General features: G+C 38.1%; 3 protein-coding genes across 5 annotated transcripts; 2 read left to right on the plus strand and 1 right to left on the minus strand.

Moving 5' to 3' along the window:
* Positions 1 to 618: 618 nt before the first annotated feature.
* On the plus strand, positions 619 to 4879 carry LOC108992155 (peptidyl-prolyl cis-trans isomerase CYP21-4-like). Its single transcript, XM_018966623.2, has 8 exons — positions 619 to 834; positions 1524 to 1730; positions 2239 to 2278; positions 2499 to 2549; positions 2686 to 2771; positions 3568 to 3705; positions 3802 to 3952; positions 4371 to 4879. The coding sequence occupies exons 2-8, from the start codon at positions 1579 to 1581 to the stop codon at positions 4455 to 4457; spliced, it is 705 nt and encodes a 234-aa protein (XP_018822168.1). The 5' UTR covers positions 619 to 834; positions 1524 to 1578; the 3' UTR covers positions 4458 to 4879.
* Positions 4880 to 5408: 529 nt separating this feature from the next.
* Positions 5409 to 14625, minus strand: LOC108992119 (pentatricopeptide repeat-containing protein At1g02370, mitochondrial). Its single transcript, XM_018966582.2, has 2 exons — positions 14299 to 14625; positions 5409 to 7008 (listed from the first exon to the last, which is right to left on the minus strand). The coding sequence occupies exons 1-2, from the start codon at positions 14545 to 14547 to the stop codon at positions 5788 to 5790; spliced, it is 1470 nt and encodes a 489-aa protein (XP_018822127.1). The 5' UTR covers positions 14548 to 14625; the 3' UTR covers positions 5409 to 5787.
* Positions 14626 to 16202: 1577 nt separating this feature from the next.
* On the plus strand, positions 16203 to 19548 carry LOC108992120 (beta-carotene isomerase D27, chloroplastic). 3 transcript variants are annotated; one of them, XM_018966583.2, is made up of 8 exons: positions 16203 to 16422; positions 16505 to 16600; positions 16863 to 16967; positions 18185 to 18284; positions 18399 to 18490; positions 18611 to 18691; positions 18806 to 18874; positions 19156 to 19548. In XM_018966583.2, exons 1-8 carry the CDS (start codon positions 16294 to 16296, stop codon positions 19291 to 19293), a joined length of 810 nt encoding a protein of 269 aa, XP_018822128.1. In that variant the 5' UTR covers positions 16203 to 16293; the 3' UTR covers positions 19294 to 19548. The 3 variants fall into 3 exon arrangements, with proteins under 3 accessions (XP_018822128.1, XP_018822130.1, XP_018822129.1); XM_018966585.2 differs by having other exon boundaries at positions 19161 to 19289; XM_018966584.2 differs by lacking the exon at positions 18399 to 18490 and having other exon boundaries at positions 18185 to 18280.
* Positions 19549 to 20431: the final 883 nt, after the last annotated feature.

Genomic DNA, 20431 nt, shown 5'->3' on the forward strand with positions numbered 1-20431 from the left:
TATTTTCTACCGCAATTTCAAACATGCAGTAAATATAATATAAGCTTTGGAATGCCCATATGCCAACATATGAAAGCAAACATTATGTGACCATTTTTCCCTGCAACCATTGCTTCTTGTGCTTTGTTGCAATTTTGCACTAATTGGGATTGGGGTCCTCTTATTCATTTTCTGTAGCAATTTTGCACTAATTGGGATTGGGGTCCTCTTATTCATTTTCTGTAGACAATCTAATTCAGAAAGAGAGACACACTACAAGATATGAGCAGTTGAAGATTCATACTTATTTTCAAATCCAATAAATAAATAAATAATTAGAGAGGATATCCACCTACTAAAGATATGGATACCATGCCAATTGATTAAAGAATTAATGATAATCTTTAACTATTTTACATTTATTTTAAGACTAACTAATATAATAGTGCTATTTCATAAAAAAATGTTGGAGTTATTTTTATTTGAATTTGAATAATGATATTCTTTATTACTTTTTTACAACTCATTTTATAATTAACCGATATAATAATTTTAAATTATTAAAAATATGAAAAAAATTTATTTAAATTTTAAAATTTAATAAAGTCGTACATAGAGTAGGAAAAATGATGGAAATGTACACTTGTTGAATTTCAAATTTTACTGTGATAAATTCTTTTTTATTTGTTTTTCTCTCTCTTGCAGTTCCAGGCAGCCTTTCACCTACGCTAGCTCTCATCTTCAGCGCAAATTTCTAACCCCGTCTCTCTCTCTGAGCGATATACAGCCGAACACATCAAGAGTAAAAAAGAAAGGGCCCATCGGATACACCCTCTATTCATTAGACGTCTTCAGGTGCGAATCATTTTTTTTTTTTTTCTTTCTTTCAGAATTTATCAGATTTGAGTATAATTTTTGTTTTACTTGAGTCATCAACGTGGGAATTAAATCTAAAGGTTTTAGTGGGTACGATTTGGTGCTTTCTCAATTCTCTGCCTGGGAATTAAACTCCAAATAGTTGTCAGCAGATATTACTGTATCGGTTTTAAAGTCGTTGAATTTATGTTTCACTTGTATGCTTGTGCTTGAATATTACAAGATCTTACTTTGAAACCACCCGTACAAATTTGTTTGAATTTTACGACTGGATTTAAATAAAGCTTGAATTTTGATTCAAGTTGGGAAACTTTCGCCTTTTTATAGAACCACTGGAAGCTCTTAATTTGGAAATTCTTAGTGTTTGGTAATTCGAATTGTAAACCTGTAAAAGATTTGAATTTCAAAACCGCACCGTTGAAGTAGCTCTTTATATGCTATACACTAAAGAAGTCTAAGGCCATTTTCCAATCCGTGGGAATTCCAAATATAGTTGAAAGCGAACCTGGCCTTTACATGCTCGGGTATATATTATTTTTCATGGAGAAGCTTTTTAGTATGGAAATTATGGTTAACTCGTCACTGGATGAACTGCTTTTTTTATGGGTTTAACTTTATCTATATATTGGGCTTGGTAAATGGTTTATGACTTTAATTTTAACCTCTAGGGTTTCTGAACCTCGTGGGAATTGATCACGCCGTGAAGCCGAAGCTTGAAATTTAATGGCAAGGATCAAACCTCAAGCTCTGCTACAACAAAGCAAAAAGAAGAAGGGGCCGACTCGAATAAGTGTCACTACTATCATATTGTGCAATTTGATTGTTGTGTTGATTGTGTTTTTCCTGTTTTCAACATACAGACACTGGAATCAAAGGTTTGTGTGGTTTTTTATTTGTGCATAATATTTGGCATTATCAATTAAAATTCTTTATGGGTGGGGGTTTAAAAATTTGCTGTTATGCATGATGAGAATAGGCAAGAGTTTAAGATATAGGCCAGCCAAATTGATTGAACTAGGAACTTTCCCACCTGGCGTGCTGGGCTAACAATATGGCTAATTCGAGTGAAATCTTATTGATGTTTATAATGTATTAACCTTTATTTATCACAATAGTTAATTTCCAAATTTAGTTTGACATGCTGAATTTCACATAATTTTTGGATTGTTAACAATATCCTTGGGCATAACTAGAGATTTTGAATATAATTATATGGGAAAGTTTCGTGTATACAATTTTTAAAGAAGTTCAGAATAAGTTAAGAGTTCAGCAAATGATCAGAAGTTTTTGTTTCAGTGAGTTCTGCTTTATTTTTACGTATAGCATTGGAACTACTTGAAATATCCATTGGGTGATAACTTTCACTTGCTAACCTGTGTATAGGTCAAGGTTTCAAACAGATGACCACTTATCAGTTTCTGAGGTATTTGTTCCATTATAGTGGCATTGATAGTTCTTGAGCATTTTCTTTCTGGCTTCTAGCTATTATGGATAGCCAAATTGTAGGTGTTGCATAAAGTGCCAGATTTCTCATTTGTGTGCATGTGCATCTATTTGTTATAGAAATCCCAATACTAAGCACAAGCTCCAGTATATATGATGATAATGCGTTGTTTCTGAATTTGTTCTTGAATTTGCTTTAGGATGAAAACGCACTTGTGGATCCAAAAAAACCTGATGTCCCTGGATATGCTGTAGGTTTCTCATTTGCTCACTGAAGAATTTCCCTTTGATATGTTGCAAATTTTAGATGTGAGCTCTGACTTTCATAAAAAAAAAAAAAAAATACTCAATGCTTTTTCATTTTTCTTTGTTTTTGTTTTTCAATAGGTTTTGAATACCTCAAAAGGGTACATAACAGTGGAACTTTACAAGGAAAGTTCTCCTGAAGTTGTTGACGAATTCATTGAATTATGGTGAGTAATTGAGTTACCACTTTTGTTAATGATATTTAAAAAGGAAGGCTGTTGTTGTTCCCATCTTTTTACCTTCCCGCATCCCTTCTTCTCTCTTTGTGGGCAAAGAAAATTCTCCATTTGTATGCTGAAATTTATTCAAGTAGGTTTTCCTGTGACTGCGAACTTACAGAAAATTGTTTAGTTGGCAAATTGTGCATTATCAGCTAGATTTTGCATTTTACTTTTACATCAGCTCTGACCTATTCCAACAAAAATGTTATTGGCTCAGTTCATATTTGGCTGGGGTCTTCACCCCCGGAATTAGTGGGGACTTCGTTCTCGGACACCCGGTGCCAATAATATATATATTTGGCTGGGGCCTTTGAGGGGAAAAGAGGGAAGTGGGGAGCGGGCTTGGATGTCTAAAATAGCACCGTATAGAATGCAAAAAGGTTATCGAGTTATTGGAAGTCCCATATCAAGCAGTTAACTGGAATCATGCACGTGCTAATTGAAAGCTGTTATTTAAATAGATTACCTATTAATTGGATTTGCACATGGTTCAATTTTATGATCCATGAACGGAGGCATTAGTAACATCCAGGAGAAACATCAAAGATTATTAACTGTGCATAGAGTTATTGTTACTAATTACTTTTCATATCAAACTGTAATTTCTTAAAGATGTCAACTTGATTAATGTTATCTATCCAAACTGTTGCACGGGTCCACTAAATGCTAACACCTGCAGAAGTTTGCTGACATGATACCTGCTCTCCGTGAATACTAAATCTGAATGAAAGTGGTTTTGCAGTCAGAAGGGGCACTTCAAGGGAATGCTTTTTAACCGTGTTATAAAACACTATGTCATTCAAGCTGGGAATGCACAAGGGGTTGGAGCTACTGAAGATTGGACTTCGAAAGGAAAGCATTATGATCATCTTGACACAAGGTGGATAGCTAATTTTGAAAAAAAAAAAAAAATTGATAGTTTGATGCTATTGCTGATTTGTTCTCATCTGACGTGAAGTTTGTAATGTTTAAACAGTCTGAAACATGAGGCATTCATGCTTGGAACTTCAAAGGGTAAACGTGATGACAAAGGATTTGAGCTTTTCATTACAACTGCCCCCATCCCAGATTTAAACGAGAAACTTATTGTATTTGGGCGGGTCATCAAGGGAGAGGAAGTTGTTCAGGTGACAAATAACTGTGATTATGTGTCTGGTTGTTTGTGTGGTTAGTTACATGCTAGTGATTGGCATTGCCAATCGGGACTCCTTCTATATACATGAATCAAGATTATCTCACACACACACACTTGCTGACCTTTTGGATAAACTGCACTAGTACCATACTACACAGTCCCATGTGATATATGCGATCGGAAGTGACATGATGAATGCTGATTGATGTTGGTGACATTTTCCATGTTGATGTCACAAAAGTTCCTTAAGTAACTGTGTCACTGCATATGTTTAAAATTTTTGTTATTGAAATTATGAAGAGTTGCAGGAGCTCTCTAATTTATTATTTAACTTATTTTTTTGTGAGACCTACAATTTTATAGTCACAGTAATGGTAAATGTGGATTGCTTTGTGCATTATTGTACCCAGGAAATCGAGGAGGTGGATACAGATGAAAACTATCAACCTAAATCCTCTATTGGCATCATCAATGTGAATCTCAAACAGAAAATCTGAAGGCTCCCGATCTTGATTAAAGAGCATTTTAGCTCTGCTTCCTTCTCTCCAGATAATTATGTTCACAGGGACCTGGTGCAGTTTGTAATTCTCGTCCCAAGGTCATCAGCGAAGGATATTAAACCATGATGCTGATCTTGGCTTTGTTGCATGTTTTGGCTAATCAAGATCTTGTCAATTCTTTTTATGCAAGTTGCTTCGATGGCTTTATAACACTAATCTTCATTGCATTACAAGCTGGATGTAATTTTTCACATAGGTTTATGAGATTAGAGTAGGGTTTCTTTGGTTTTGAGAGGATTTTTTTTCTTTGAAGTTGGCTGGATACTGAAAAGCTTAGCACTGTTCTCAATATAATGCACGGTAAAAACACTGATTCAGTTCGAAATATATGAAATGAAAGATCATGATACTCATTTCCATTTGCATTTTTTGTGGTCAGTACATATATCGTAGAATGGCAGTGCTTCCACTTGATCATTATATGCACACACGGACACATTGATGCTGGCATTGCTTTGATCAGTTAAATAAAAAGATAGATTGCCTTTTATTATCTGTTTAAAAGTGCTTGTATAGGATAGAGAAGGCCACTTCTGTGTTTAGGCTTGGCATAGTTATTGTACAAGCACCATACAAATGGGTCAAAAATTAATCTGTGCAAGGCTTATCATCATTGAATGAGATTTTCAAATCATCATTCATGTCATCTGGAAATAAGGATAAAAAAGTGTGTTTATGCAGAAGATCTTCCTTCCCTGGTCTTCCTTCCTATGTATGGAAATAATTTTTTTTTTTATAAGTAAAAATTTATTAATATCAGTAGACGTAACCAAGTACGCTGGATGTATACAAAAGAAAATATCTAGCCCATAATAGAGAATTTTTGTAGCTGCTTTCCGTTATAGATTGCAAAGAAGTTCAGATGAAATACCGGGGAGAAATAATAGTGAAGATGATAATGGCAATCACTTCTTCTTCTTGTTACAGTAAAACAATAAGACAACTAACAGTTTTATATGTCATTGTTCATAGCATTAACAAATGAAATTCTTCCTCTGTAATGTGGTCGTCACTTAAATAAAAAAAGAATAAATATAGATAGAAGTCACTGTTGGGAGTATCTATTTTGCACACATGATGTGGCATTATCTAGACCACACATCTCTCCAAGTGAGTGTTAGGAACAATCAACTAGAAGCAGTTACGCAGTGAGTGCAAAGTGTGCACTGCTATAGTGGCTTCTCTCTAGCATTACTCATAACAAATGGACCATTTTTCAATTATAAGTAAGAGGGAAGTCTCCATATTTGATCAGAGGGACTAAAGGCTATTCAGGGCAAACCTTTTCAAGCAAGTTTTCTAAGTCACTGCTTATTTCTATGTGATCTTCCTTCAACCGGCGACGCATCTCGGGAGCCTGTTTACCAGCAGCTATGTAAGTCTTGAGCAACAAATGGTAGATGTTAGAGGTGAGACACTTAAAAGTCTTCAGAGTCGTGCAAAACTCTTCAGCTCCATCTACATCTTTCTCTCCCTCAAAATACTTTAAAAAGGCACTGGCTGTTGCCGGGGCTGGACGCCATTCATTGTCCTCTTCAGAAACAGCTGCTTCCAGATAACTACGAGCCAAATCCACCTGACGGATCTTCAAGAAGTAAACCATGAACATTTCCCGAGCTAAAAAGAAAGGTCCTTTACACCTCTTCACGGCATCGTCAAAGACCAATGTTGCTTCTTTGAACATGTCCTGACTTAGGTACGCACTTATTACAACATTTGCTAACCTTACATCGTAACTGAAGCAACTAGATTCCCACGCTTTATAGCATTTTGTCAAGCCATCAACATCTTTTAGTTTGCGAAGAGCTTGGAGCATAACCAGATTGCTCATGTTGTTAGTTGTCCGAAAAACCGACTTTAGGGATTTCCATACCCGATTTACCTCACCTAAATTATTAGTACCTGCATACAAGCTAATCAGAAAATGGTAAGCCTCACGCTTTGGGGGTTTCATATTTTCCTCCAGCTTTTTAAGAGCTAACTGAGCTTTCTCAAAAAGGCCAGCCTTGACATAGATTGCAGCCAAATTACTATATGTTGTCCAGTCGCATTTGCTTTCGTCTTCCTTCAGAACTCTTTCTACCCCCTCAATATCATTCAACAACGCATAACTATTCATCCATACATTACGAGTAAATATGCTCAGTGGAATACTCCTCCGCTTCATTTCTTGTACTAGGGGAGGCACTTTCTCTGGTTGGTTTGTTCTCATATATAGAGACATAAGACTGTTAAAAGCCAAATCAGATGAAACAAAGTTCAACTCATCCATCTCCTTAAAGAGAGCTAATGCCTTGTCTTCCATCACTTCCTTGCAATAGCAGTTCAGAAGGGCTCCATAAGTTAGTCGGTTCTTCCCAGTGGGCGGAAGACCACTGAAGTATTCCTCAGCTGCAGGGATACCTTTTGTCTTCGATATAAGATCTAAACGCAATGCATGGTCTTTAGAGTAGTATGTGAATTCCTTGGCCTCCATCCATTCCATTATCTGCATCAAAGTCAAAACTGATTAGGATATTTCTTCTGAACGCGAAGATTAAAAAAAAAAAAGACCGACAAAAGCCCATGGTGACTTCGTTAATATAAAAGAACCACTAAGTTAAACCAGAATAAACAATCATAAAAAAAGAGTTTGCCTTTCATTTCAAGATAGGCATATTTTCGCCCAAAGAAAGTGCAATGATATTACATTCAGTCACCAAGAAAAACATCCCAATAGTTTGGATGGCATCAACTACTAAGCTAAGACTAGGAATGATAATAGAATACGATTCAAAACTGTGTTGAAAAACCATATCTTCCTCGGATACGTGAGGAGAGAGAAACGCTGTGTACATCAATACGCCCGTTGAGGAGAGAGGATCCGTTGAGGAGAGAGACTCCCGATCGCCGCCCCTGTCCGGCGAGTGGCGGCTCACCGCCGGCACAGAAAGACTCGCCCGGCTCAGGCGACCTCTCCGTGGGTCTTCCGGCGCTTTGATCAGCCTCCCCCCAGTACGTTACGCCCGTTGAGGAGAGAGGAACCGTTGAGGAGAGAGTATCCCGATCGCCGCCCCTGTCCGGCGAGTGGCGGCTCACCGCCGACACAGAAAGACTCGCCCGGCTTAGGCGACCCCGCCGTGGGTCTTCCGGCGCGTTGACCACCCCCCAGTCCGATCACAGTTCTCCCTCACCGATCTCTGTCCGGCGCGTGGCTGCGCACCGCCGCTTCAGACCGCCTCGCCGGGCTCAGGCGCCCTCGCCGAGGGTCCTCTGGCACGCTGATCGGCTCTAAACTCCGGGCTATGGCCAGTGACTGAACAGCAAGCCACTGCTCGTGCAAGGAACTGCTCGTGCTGGAACCGTTCGTGGGAGGGGCTACATGGCGGACGTAGAGCCACCGGTGGCAGGTCGCCGCACCTTTGCTGATGTCTTCGCAGCACCTCAACCATTGCCTGAAGTGGAGGTTGTGCTTAGGCCACCGAAGATAATAGAAGGGGAAATATGCTTTATTTTCTCTGCAGAGGAAACAGAGGCCACTGCAAGGCCATTTCGATTTTCCATTGTTCTGAAGTTCCTCCGTCAGAGACCCTCACTTGACTCTATAAGGTCTTTCATCAGTAGTCGATGGGGTTTATCCTGCTGTCCTGTAGTCTCGGCAATGCAAAATTCTAGAAATGTGTTCATCAGGATGTCGAAAGAAGAGGATTTTAACAAAGCTCTGTCCAGAGAGTCATGTGAGATCAATGGCGTCTGCTATAGGCCTTTTGCATGGTCTCCAGATTACACAGAGGAATATGAGTCACCATGCGTGCCTGTGTGGGTTTTCTTGCCTGGACTCCCCCCGCACTTTTACCATGCTTCGGTATTAAAAATGATAACGGCGCCGATTGGAAAGTTCATTCGGAGAGACAACCCGACCACATGCGCTACAAGAACTGATGGAGCAAGGATTTGTTTAGAGGTCGATGCCTCCCGAGATCCAATTACTCACTTCTGGCTTGGATGTCCAGGACTACCTCACAGCAGGAGACAAGAAGTGGTCTATGAAACATTACCTGCTTACTGCTGCAATTGCCACCAACAGGGCCATAATTCTAAGACATGCCGCATTGGTAAAGACCATACCAAGAAAGGGACTGGGAACCAAGTCTGGGTCAAGAAAGGATCTTCAGCAGAATCCAAGACAGAACTAGAAGTTGGGAAAAATCAGATGGATGAGAATGAAGCAGGAGGGTCTTCGAAAAATGAGAATAATACAGACAATGGAACAGGGGGCCAACTAGTTTTTCAGGAGAAGGGAGGCGAACAAGAAAAAGTGCAGCATGCCACACACAACCTGCATGAAGTAGAAGAAGAAGAAGAAGAAAGTAGCGAGCTTAAAGGGGCGAATAGAGTTAATAACCAGGAGTGTAGTGGAACAACAGGGCACACTGTAGCTACAGATCAAGGTCAGGACAGCGTTGTGGTCCAATTGAATGATGATCTACCAGAGAAGTTTCCTGCCCCCTCCACACAATCAATAGAAGAGCAAGTTGTTGAGGACATAGGGAAAGTTTTAATTGAGCAAGAGAGCCTGCAAATCGTTAAATCTACATATCCCCTACCAGACCCACAAGAGGTTAGCACAGAAGCCATTAATCCAGTTGTGAGCGAAGTCACTGAGTCGGGCGAAGAATGGGAGAATCCTCTGATAAGCCTAAAGAGGAAATCGAAGAAGAAAAATGCAAGATCCTTAGCAGTCAGTGTTAATGAGACGTTTATGGTTGCACATGAAGAGGAAAGAAGGGATGAGATACTATTTTCCCATTCTGATCACGAGAGTGAGAGAGACAAAATCAAGGATGATATGCGCAAGGAATACTGCACAGACTCTGAGGGCTCCAACAACCCCAGAAAAACAGGCCAGAAAAGGGGCGCTACCAGAGTGGTAATTCGTCCTTCCAAATTTAAATTATGATCAGTCCTATTATTTTTTGGAATATTAGAGGAGTAGGCACTTCTTATAGGAGGTTGAGGAAAATTATTAAGCAATTTAGCCCTAATATCATAGCTTTAGCTGAGCCCTTTTTGTTAGAGGATAGAATCCCGTCATTCTTAGGAAGATTTAGTTGCAATTGTTTTGTCACAAATGAGGTGCATGGTGGTAAAATTTGGTTGATGTGGAATTCACTGGTTTCGATACAGTGGGTGGCGGGGTCTAATCAGTTTATTACTGTGAAAGTAGAGGAGAATGGTCATACGTTTCTACTATCTATTATATATGCAAAGTGCAACCGTAATGATAGAAGAGAGCTTTGGGCGGATTTGGAAAATATGGGGACTGCCAGAATTCCTTGGGTTCTCTGTGGGGACTTTAATATCATTAAGGACGAATCAGAAAGAAGAGGTGGGCGTCCTCGTCCTTTTGTAGCCATGGAAGAATTCAACCAGTGCATTCAAACCTGTGGTCTTTTAGAGATGTGCTCCAAAGGCCCGAATATGACCTGGTGCAATGGTCAAGGGGGTCAAGCGCGCAGTTGGGCCAGGTTAGACAGATGTTTTATTGATACTAATTTTCTTAATTCTTTTCCTAATGTGTCTTACCAGGTTTTGGCGCGCTCTACTTCGGATCACTCCCCGTTGGTTATTCAAATGGGGGAGAACTTATTCAGGTATGGTCCTAGTCCTTTCCGCTTTCAATATATGTGGACTGATCATTTGGATTTCTATAGTTTTGTGGATGGAGTGTGGAAACGTGAGGGCCTAGGGCACGGTTTAATCAACCTTTCCTCTAAATTAAAAAGGGTTAAGGTGGCTTTAAAAGAGTGGAATAAGAGTGTTTTTGGTAGGACTAACATCATAATCAAGGGTCTAGAGGCTCGTATTGATTATCTGGAAAGCCGTCTTCAAGTCTCTTTTAATGCCGAGGACGACTCTGACCTATTAGCATCCAAGTTGGAACTTTCAACTTGGTTGGGTAGAGAGGACACTAGGCTTGCTCATATGGCAAAGAAAAACTGGTTGAAAGATGGGGACCAGAACTCTAAATTCTTTCATGCTTTCTTAAAGGCCAAACTGCATAAAAGAGTTCAGGAGATGAGTATGTCAGATGGTAGGGTCTTACAGTCCCCTCTTGACATTCATACAGCTGCTGTTGATCATTTTCAGGAATTTCTGGGTCAGAGTAGTTCTCGTGTTCTTCCGAATTTGAGTGACTTGATCTCTCCCATTATTACTAATGAGGATAACTTGACTATTGGTAGAGATCCTTCCATAGAGGAAGTAAAGGATGCTCTATTCTCTATTCCCATTGATAGTAGCCCAGGGCCAGATGGTTTTGGATCAGGTTTTTTCAGAGTTTGTTGGGACTTGGTTAAAGATGATCTCCTTTCAGCCATTGTTGAATTTTTTCATAGCCATATGCTCCCAAAAAATTTCACTGCATCTTATATTGTGCTAATTCCGAAGGTGGATAAGCCCTCTGGCTTTGATAACTTTCGGCCCATTAGCCTTTGCTCCGTGGTATACAAAATTTGTTCAAAAATCATTGTGGCTCGTATGACTAGTTTGCTCCCTAGAATGATATCGAAGGAGCAAGGGGCTTTTATTCCAGGCCGCAGTATCTTTGAGAATATCAGATTAACTCAGGAAATGGTCCACTCTATTCATAGGAAATCCATTGGGGGCAATGTTCTGGTTAAGCTTGACATGTCTAAGGCTTATGATCGAGTAGACTGGAATTTTTTATTACATGTTCTGTTTAGCTTTGGGTTCTCTCCTAATGTTTGTGACCTGATTAACTCTTGACAAGGTGACCCCTTATCGCCTTACCTTTTCATAATAATGCAAGAGGTGTTCTCTCGTCTCCTTAAGAATTCCTTTGAGACAGGTAAAATTGGTCAATTTGTTCAAGCTAGAGGGACCCCGATTATCTCTCACCTTATGTATGCAGATGATATAGTTATCTTTGCAAATGGTGGAAAAAGAAGTATGAGAGCTTTGATGGAAGTTTTGAACAAATATGAGGAGTGGACTGGTCAAGTGCTCAGTAAAGAGAAGAGTGCTATTTTTTTCTCTAAGAAAATTTCTGTCTCTAGGAAACATGCTCTTCTCTGCTCTACTGGGTTTACCGAGGGTTCTTTTCCTTTTAAGTACCTGGGGGTGCCTATTGTGGATGGTAGGCTAAAGGCTTGCGATTTTGGCGACTTACTGGGCAAAGTGAACAAGAAGATTGCAGGATGGAAGATGAAGATTCTCTCTGCTGGTGGTAGAACTATTCTGCTGCGTCATGTTTTATCTAGCATGGCCACCCACCTGCTGGCGGTTTTAGATGTCCCTAAAGTGGTGATACGTAGCCTGAATAAACTCATAAGCTCTTTCTTTTGGGGTGAATCGGGAGGCAAGAGTAGGAGGAAATGGATTTCTTGGAAACACATATGTACGCCTACGGACGAAGGTGGTTTGGGTATTAGGGACTTTGGGGATGTTCAGAGAGCCTTACACATGAAACTTGCCTGGATCTTATTAAGGGCAACTCTCTTTGGGCGGAATTTTTTAGAGGTAAATATGTTAAAGGAAATCACTTATCCCTCCTTGAGCCTACTAAAGGGACCCGCTTTTGGAAATCTATTGTCCGTAGTATTCCGGAGGTGATGAATAGCTCCAAATGGATTGTGAAGGAAGGTAATATCTCCTTTTGGTATGACAATTGGGACAACGAAGGCCCTCTCTATGCTCAATTTCCTGTGACTGAACAACCTTTGATTAAGATAAATGAGTGCCGTATTGAGAATGGGTGGGATATTTCTCTTCTGAACAGATTAGTGGGCCATCAGAAAGCCAATGATCTGTATGAGTTTTTTGCTAGACAGAAGGAGGGTGAAGATGTGCTTGTTTGGTTGAAGGATAATGAAGGCAATTTTACTACTAAGAGTGCCTGGGACTGTATAAGGGTTCGGGCGCCCCATTTACCCTGGGCTCAGTGGATATGGCATACTAATCTTCCCAAGAAGATTTCTATCATGATGTGGAAGGCTACTAATAACTGCCTCAGTGTTGACAAGAATATTAGTATGGTGGGTGTTTCAATGGCCTCTAAATGTAATTGCTGTCAAAAGGGTCATACTGAGGACCTGAACCATGTGCTCTGCACGGGAGATTTCGCTAGACACATTTGGCGTCTAGCGGCCACTCATCTAGGGGTTCATATGGCCCCTTTCTACACTTGGAAGGATCAAACTAATTTTTGGTTTCGTCGTGCGGGTAAGTCTTCACAGGTTAGAACCATATTTGGCCTTCTGCCCTCCATTATTTCCTGGAAACTTTGGGAGAGGCGCTGTAAAGCCCGATATGAAGATAAGGCTCACTCAAAAGAGTCGGTTTGGCACGCTATTAAAATTTGGCTCCAGCGCATCATGGACCAGATCATGAAAGTGAGTTCTCTTTCCGCCCAGGACATGAATATTTTGCATAGACTGGAAATTCCAGTCTTGTTCCCTAAGCCCAAGAGGGTCCGGGTGGTAAAATGGCACCGGCCCCCTCGGGGCTGGGTAAAACTCAATACCGATGGAAGTAGTTTCGGGAACCCTGGAACCTCTGGTGCTGGGGGTGTTATTCGGGATGAGGATGGTAGATTACTTCTGGCTTACTCTGTTCCATTGGGTTTAGGTACCAATAATTTTGCAGAACTCAGCAGCTTATTGGAAGGTGTTCGCAGATGTCACGCGCTTGGATTTTATCGTGTTCAAATAGAGACTGACTCCCAACTGGTGGTCAATTGGATTGTTAAGAATAAGTGCCCCATTTGGTATTTAGAAGACTTTTGGGAAGATTTACAAGGACATCTTAATAGCTTGGAGTATACAGTAACACACATTTTTCGTGAAGGCAATGTCGTGGCTGACTTTCTAGCTAAGTGTGGGGCTGAAGGTTTGAACTCTGATTGGTCTGATATTCACATGTTGCCTAGCCTGTTAAGGGGTCTTCTCCGCATGGACAAATTGGGTATGCCCTATCTGAGGATATCATGAGCCTCTTGCCAGGTTTGTTTTGTGTTTTTTGCTTGTCTAATTTTGATATCTTGGTATTTGCGTCTCTTTGTTCTTGTTTTCTTGGTTTTTTGCAGGTTTCCCTCTTTGGCTTTCTCGGAAGTAGGTTATATATATTTCTTTAGGCTTGTACCCTATATAGTTACACTTGTTTTGATGCTTGGGTACTCTTTTTTTAGATTTAGGTTTTTGTACCTCCCAGGTGTCGTGATTGTAACCACGGTTTTCCTCCGCCAAAAGTGAGGGCAATCAATAAAATTGGGACTCCGTCCTCTTTTAAAAAAAAAAAAAAAAAAAAAAAAAAAAAAAAAAAAAAAAAAAAAAAAAAAACTGTGTTGTGTCCGCTACATGTCTTATATGCCATATACTTATATGGATTACTCAGAATTCAATCCATAATCTAAACTGAAATTTTCTAATTACTGTTCTTTGGAAAGTAGTTTTCTAGCCACATTTGACAGAGGTTATGGTTCCTTAAAATATGAAAATCTCGATTAACAACATTTGACATAAAATCGTTAGGGACAAAAACGTTTGTGAGACCAAAACCTTCCGAAGATCGGTTTTGGCAAAGTTATGATATATCAACCACTAACACTCACGAGGTTGTACTTCCACAAAAAACCATAGCGCATTTGTCTAGAAACAAACAAAAAATGATTAGTAGAACAAGTTAAGCAAAAAATTGATAAAGTTCCATAATCTTAAATTTTGTGGATGTTGGGGATTAAGATTTGATAACATTGATCGAGACAGGGATGGAAGGAAACCTCGAGGGCGTGCTGGAACCTGCGGTACTTGCGGAGCGCCTTAATGCATCTCTCGAGGTTGTATTTATCAACGGAATTGCCTTCCCTGAGGTACTGTTTTAAAGTCTCTGAGACGCTCCCTCCGGTGGCTCCCAAGGCCGATAGTCTCCGGTACAGTCGCTCCGGTTTTCTCTCGGTCTCCGTCTCGGAAACCCTGCAAAAATGTCTCATCAGCCTTGCGACGGCTGGTCTAGGACGGCTCCGAATCATTCTCGTCAGACTCCTGATTCCTCTCTCTCTCTCTCTCTCTCTCTCTCTCTCAATTTGCGTAGGGTTTAAACATACAAAAAACAATCTGCATCTTCTTACAATTCACACAATTTCCACGTAACACATTATTTTTAATTTTTTTTATTAAATATTTAATATATAAATAATAAATAAAATAAATTAATTAATTTAAAAAAATAAACTCAAAAAAATTAAAAATTAAATATTAAAAATTTAAAAAATTTAAAAAAAATATGATATGTAGAGATTAAGAGATTGTGTAGTATTTCTCTTAACAAAAAATCTACTCAACCTCTTACTATTCACACAACCTCCACACTCCACATTATTTTTAATTTTTATTATTTTTTTCTTTTATTAAATATTTATTATATGAATAATGAATAAAAAATTTAAAATAATTTAAAAAGAATAAACAAAAAAAAAATTTTAAAAAAATATTAAAAATTTAAAAAAGTATAGAATGTGGAGTGTGGTGGAGGTTGTGTAGCAAAGCTCTTAAAATTATAATGGGAAATAAAACTACTTACCATTTGGTAAACAAACATCTAAACCACGTTTTAAATTTGTTACGGTAACTTTTTAAAAATGTAGCATGAGTTTTTCAATAAAATCTTCAATTTGATGTTTTGGAGTTAGTTTATATAGAATCTCCAATCTCTAAATAGGGATGGTTCATACAAGTCCTTACAATCATGAATTTTTTCAATTATTTTTAGATTCTAAAAATATTTTTTATAAAATTACCAAACATGTAAGTTTTTATTTAAAGGAGCTTTACTTTTTAAACTTTCTAACTCAAACTAACATTAACTTTGAGTCGTAAAATTAAACAATTAAAAAGTGACATCTTAGTTTTTTTTTTTATTAAAATATGACATTCTTAAGTTAAAACTCAAGAGATAAGAATTATTTGTATACTTTTGCTGTTTTGTAAATTAAATAATTATCGAGATATTTAAAAGAGTAATGATATACACACAATAATTTTTATAATAATTTTATAATAATATTTTTTATTTTTAAATATAATTATAAAATATATCACAAAAAATATCATGTATTTATCATTTTTCCTACAATAATAGGTTATCAAAACAAACTTGGCCAAAACGGTAAGCAGAGCAAAAGCTTGCGTTTCAGTGGAAGGGATCAAAACGGTGCATTTCGGTGTAAAAGAAACCATCAACCATTTAGGACTTTTGAGCAATGCTACACAACCTCCCTAACCTCCACACATCACTTTTTTTTTAAATCTTTATATTTTTTAATATTTTTTTAAAATTTTTTTTTGAGTTTATTCATTATTCATATAATAAATATTTAATAAAAGAAAAAAATAATAAAAATTAAAAATAATGTGAAGTGTGGAGGTTGTGTGAATAGTAGGAGGTTGAGTAGATTTTTTGTAATTTTAAAGGGATACTAATGTAATGTATTGAAAAATTTTATTCATCATCTTCATATTACACATAATGTAATATATATAAATTTTTTATTTTTTTTCTGTTATAAAATTTGTAATTTATAGATAATGAATAAAAGAATTTAATTAATTTATAAAAAATAAAATTAAAAAATAAAAATAAATATTGTGCGTGGACACGATGAATCGGAAAGCTCGTTCCGTTAGAATGTCAGTGGAGTCCAGTCCTATCTACTTGGAGCCTGGAAGAACAGTAACAGAAGAAGATAGCTTTAAACACACGTACAGACATTGAAGGAATGAAGCCACTGGCTCTTCTTCGTCCCCTTACCATTTCTTCTGCCCCCTCAAACCCTCTTTTCCAACCACAATCTCTTCCCCAAAAACATGCCTTTCGAGTTCTATGCTCTTCTTTCGATTCTAAACCGGTGAGTTCTCTCTCTCTCTCTCTCTCTCTCTCTCTCAAACCTATCGGTTTTTTCTTTCTAAGTTATCCAAAATAATTTTCAGATACAAGATGGATATACTGCAGCAAAGCCCGATAACTACAAGCCTGGAGTCTTGGATGATTTGTTCCTCAATTTGTTCCGTAACAAAATGGTGCAGGTGCTTCTCTTAATCCATCCCAACCATGCCATACAGTTATTGTTGATTTTCGTGTTCTGTAACATTGGGGATTCTCTAACACACCACCTTAAACCATTATCTATATATATATATATAACTCAATCCCAAAGGAAAGGGTAGGTTCTAATGCCAATTGCCTTGTTTGTTTGAGTCTACGTACATGTGTAGTTCTACATCTAGATGTGCTTATAGTTGTTTTATTTATATTGTATATGATATAGCTCTTGAAGTGGAAAAACAGGAGGTGGGATGGGATTCGGAGAAGCCGGGCTATGAGGGACTAATTGAAGTTGCGAATCGACTTATGATGAGGGGCAGGACCAATTCTGATACTAAAGAAGCAGCGGTAGTTCTCATTATATAAGTTCAATTATACTCCGTACAGTCCTTTTATGCTGTCCAGCAATAAACTGGTCACATAGATTACATAATTGCATGAAAATCATACACATATTAGAAAAGAAGTGATAGCATCCTTCTCTGCATGCCTAATGTGCAAAAAGAGCCTGACCTGCAGAGCATTTCGTCTTATTATGTTATTGGACCAAATTCTTGGTTTTAGAGTGTTTTACAATGTAAAATTGATAGAACAGATCTTATTAGAATAGAAAAGTGCCTTCTCCAAAAATGTCTAGAATTAAAATCAAATGCATGTGGAGGAGTGACTGCCTTGGTTGCTTTCTTTTGTTGGGCCATCAGGAAGTTGAGAATAAAAGGACTTATGAGTAGAAAATACCAGATCCTTGTCTACCTTTGTCAAGAGCTCAATCCGTCCAACTGGTTTTAATTTTTCTCTTCCAATAGTTTAGTCAACTCCAGGTATGATTCTATAATTCTAGTGGCCAGGGATAATTTTGAAAGGTTGTTTGATGGCAATGCTCATATCTTAGGTTTATGTGATCTCGGTTATGTTGGCATCGGCTGTTAGGGGAGCGACTTTGATTTCAAAAAATCCTTATCACCCGACGTTGGTATCATAGAATCAGAGATTGAAACTGCCATCAAATCTCTTAAGCAAATAAAGTCCTTGGGAGATTTCAACAACTTTTGTAGATTAGTCGTTCGTTCGAATCAATATCTAGGTCAGACTTCCCTTCCCATAGTCCTGTCATGTTCAATTCGTTGTTCTTCTGTCTACAGCAATGGTGAATCCCTTATTCTCTATACGGTCGAGTGGGATTCCATTGCTGAGTCCATTGTGGGATCAGTGGTTTTTTTATGAGCTGGTAAAGAATCCAACTTATTTGAATGTTCCCATCTGAAGATCTCCGCAATTTTCTGCCTTAAAGTCTGCTAATCCAGTAGTTGGCTGGTATTTTTGGTTTTTGATGTTTTCTTTTGTTTTGTCTAGTTTTTAGTTATCCTACACCAAAACATATACCTGAACATGCTTATTATATGTAGTCGGTATCAAATCTCATCTCAACAAATTGATGCATTTGTAGTATGTATATGTATATGTCCATGTTTCTGTATATACCTGTGCATGCAGGTAAGTAGTTTTAAGTGTGCAATAAGTAGAGGATAAAGCAATTCACTATATGTGTCGTTGGCAAATGGCAGGTAAGAATACTGATATCACTATTTCCTCCATTTCTGCTGGAGCTTTATCGAATCCTCATAGCCCCTATTGGAGGAGGCAAAATAGCAGCAACTATGGTAGGTGAGTTAAACTCCGTGTGGGTATTTGCTTCTTAGAGCTGATTTACATTCCCTTAATCAAACTATATGCTCAAAAATCTGAAAAGGGCCTTAAATCTTTCATTCTCTATTAAAGCAAGGGTGACTGCACTCAGTTGTCAATGGCTCATGGGCACATGCACTATTAATTCTGTCGATCTACCCGATGGAACCTCATGCAGAAGTGGGGTGATGACTCTATCTTCCCAGTTATTTCATCTTATAAGACAGTATATTCAAAACTTATATTTCATCGACATTTGTATGAAATAGTGATCCTCAGTAAATGTGAGTTGGTCTTTGATATAGGTGTTTGTAGAAAGATGCAAATATTTAGAGGAAAGCAAATGTGTAGGGATTTGTATCAATACTTGTAAGCTTCCAACACAAGTGAGTGGCTTTCAAATTTCTTTTTATGCAATTTCTTCCCTTTTATCTTCCTTTTATTGCCTGCATTTATCAGGTTTGAAAATTTGTGATCTGAACATTTTGTTGTTGCTCTAGGCTTTCTTCAAGGATTACATGGGAGTTCCCTTACTAATGGAACCAAACTTTATTGATTACAGTTGTCAGGTAATCCCACATTTATCTCTTTAATTCCAACCTTCTTGTCCCCCCCCATTCAATGAAAACGAGTGGATTGATTTGTGCCTCTATAAAAAATTTCTGTTGTTTGGATTTTACATTCTAATTTATCAATGCAATGAATCCATTCTCGACAGCAGAACCAAGGAGAAGTTCACTATGTTTCTTCCAGGATATCGAGCAATTTGATTGTCTGACTAAACTGTTATCTTTCCACAAGGTGCAACATCTCCAGTCTTACTGATTCTTTTGTGGCTCTAACATGGCAGTTTAGATTTGGGGTTCTTCCTCCATTGCCTGAAGATGATATCTCCCTTAAGGAGCCGTGCTTGGAGATATGCCCAAATGCCACAAGACGAAGAAAAGTTGCTGGTGACATGGATGTCCCGCATTGCCCTAAGGCCTGAACATCCTTCTAAATTTTGAGGTGGTTTACAACAATACATACATACATACATATATATGTGTGTGTGTGTGTGTGTGTGTGTACATATATGCATGTTAGTTGCTCTTTGATTTTTCATATACACAAAAATCTCATCTCTTCATTTCTACAAATGTACGATCTAGAAAGGATGTTACCACCATGTGCTAGCTAAAAGCTCATCCCTTCTGAGTTGATAAAGTGGTCTCTAGTGGGAAAAATAAATATTGAAATTTTACTCCCAATTGTAATTTCCGTATCACAAACTAATCCTCTATCAACTTTGCGATATGATGCTAATGAAAGATTATAACATGTCGATTATTTGTCAGATTATGATCAATCAAGCTGGACGTATGCCCAAAATATAGTGTCAATACAAAAAAAAAAAAAAAATGAAAGAGAAAAGTGATCTCTCTAGTTGATCAAGTGAAATCTAGAGATCACTTCGAGTGATCGTGAGCCACCTCGAGAGAGGTCCTTTACGCCTTGTGGGTGGTTGCATAGAGAGGGGGAGCCGCCACCATCTAGGGAGTATGATAGAGGTGGCTCGTGGTTTCTTCAGAAGAATTTTATCTCACTCTAAAGTTGGCTATGACTAGAAAGTTAACAACTAGGACTTCAGTTCAATCTAGGATTGGTATTTCATGTTTTCAAGTTGGTTTCAGGTTGTATCAAATCCAAAATCCAAAATCTAATTGTATATGAGTAGACCATAACCCAACCAATTTATTTAAACGTATGAAATCCCTCAATCTTAAACTTTAATCCGTTTATTTTGTATTAGATTTATGAGTTGTGACACAAAATCGACACATGTCGAATAGATCCTCAATTCTAACCCATTAACTTAATATCGAAATCGTATCAAGTCCATATATGGTGTCAAAATTATCAGCCCAAGTTCAATCTAACGAAATCAAAAAAGCCCCCTTCAGGATGACATTTTACCAATGAAAATAGAAAGATACGAAGCTAATATGTCAACAGAGGTAGCCTTTTTATTATCTCAATATGTAAGTCTCATGCTCAAAGCAGTTCTTTCAAAAAACTTTTTTAAAGAGTACAGCCAAGTGCGACTCCATTCTGGCGACAGGGGATGGCAGAACTCGCCTGTGTGC

Source organism: Juglans regia, chromosome 8 (genome assembly GCF_001411555.2).
Source record: "Juglans regia cultivar Chandler chromosome 8, Walnut 2.0, whole genome shotgun sequence".
Classification (NCBI taxonomy): domain Eukaryota; kingdom Viridiplantae; phylum Streptophyta; class Magnoliopsida; order Fagales; family Juglandaceae; genus Juglans; species Juglans regia.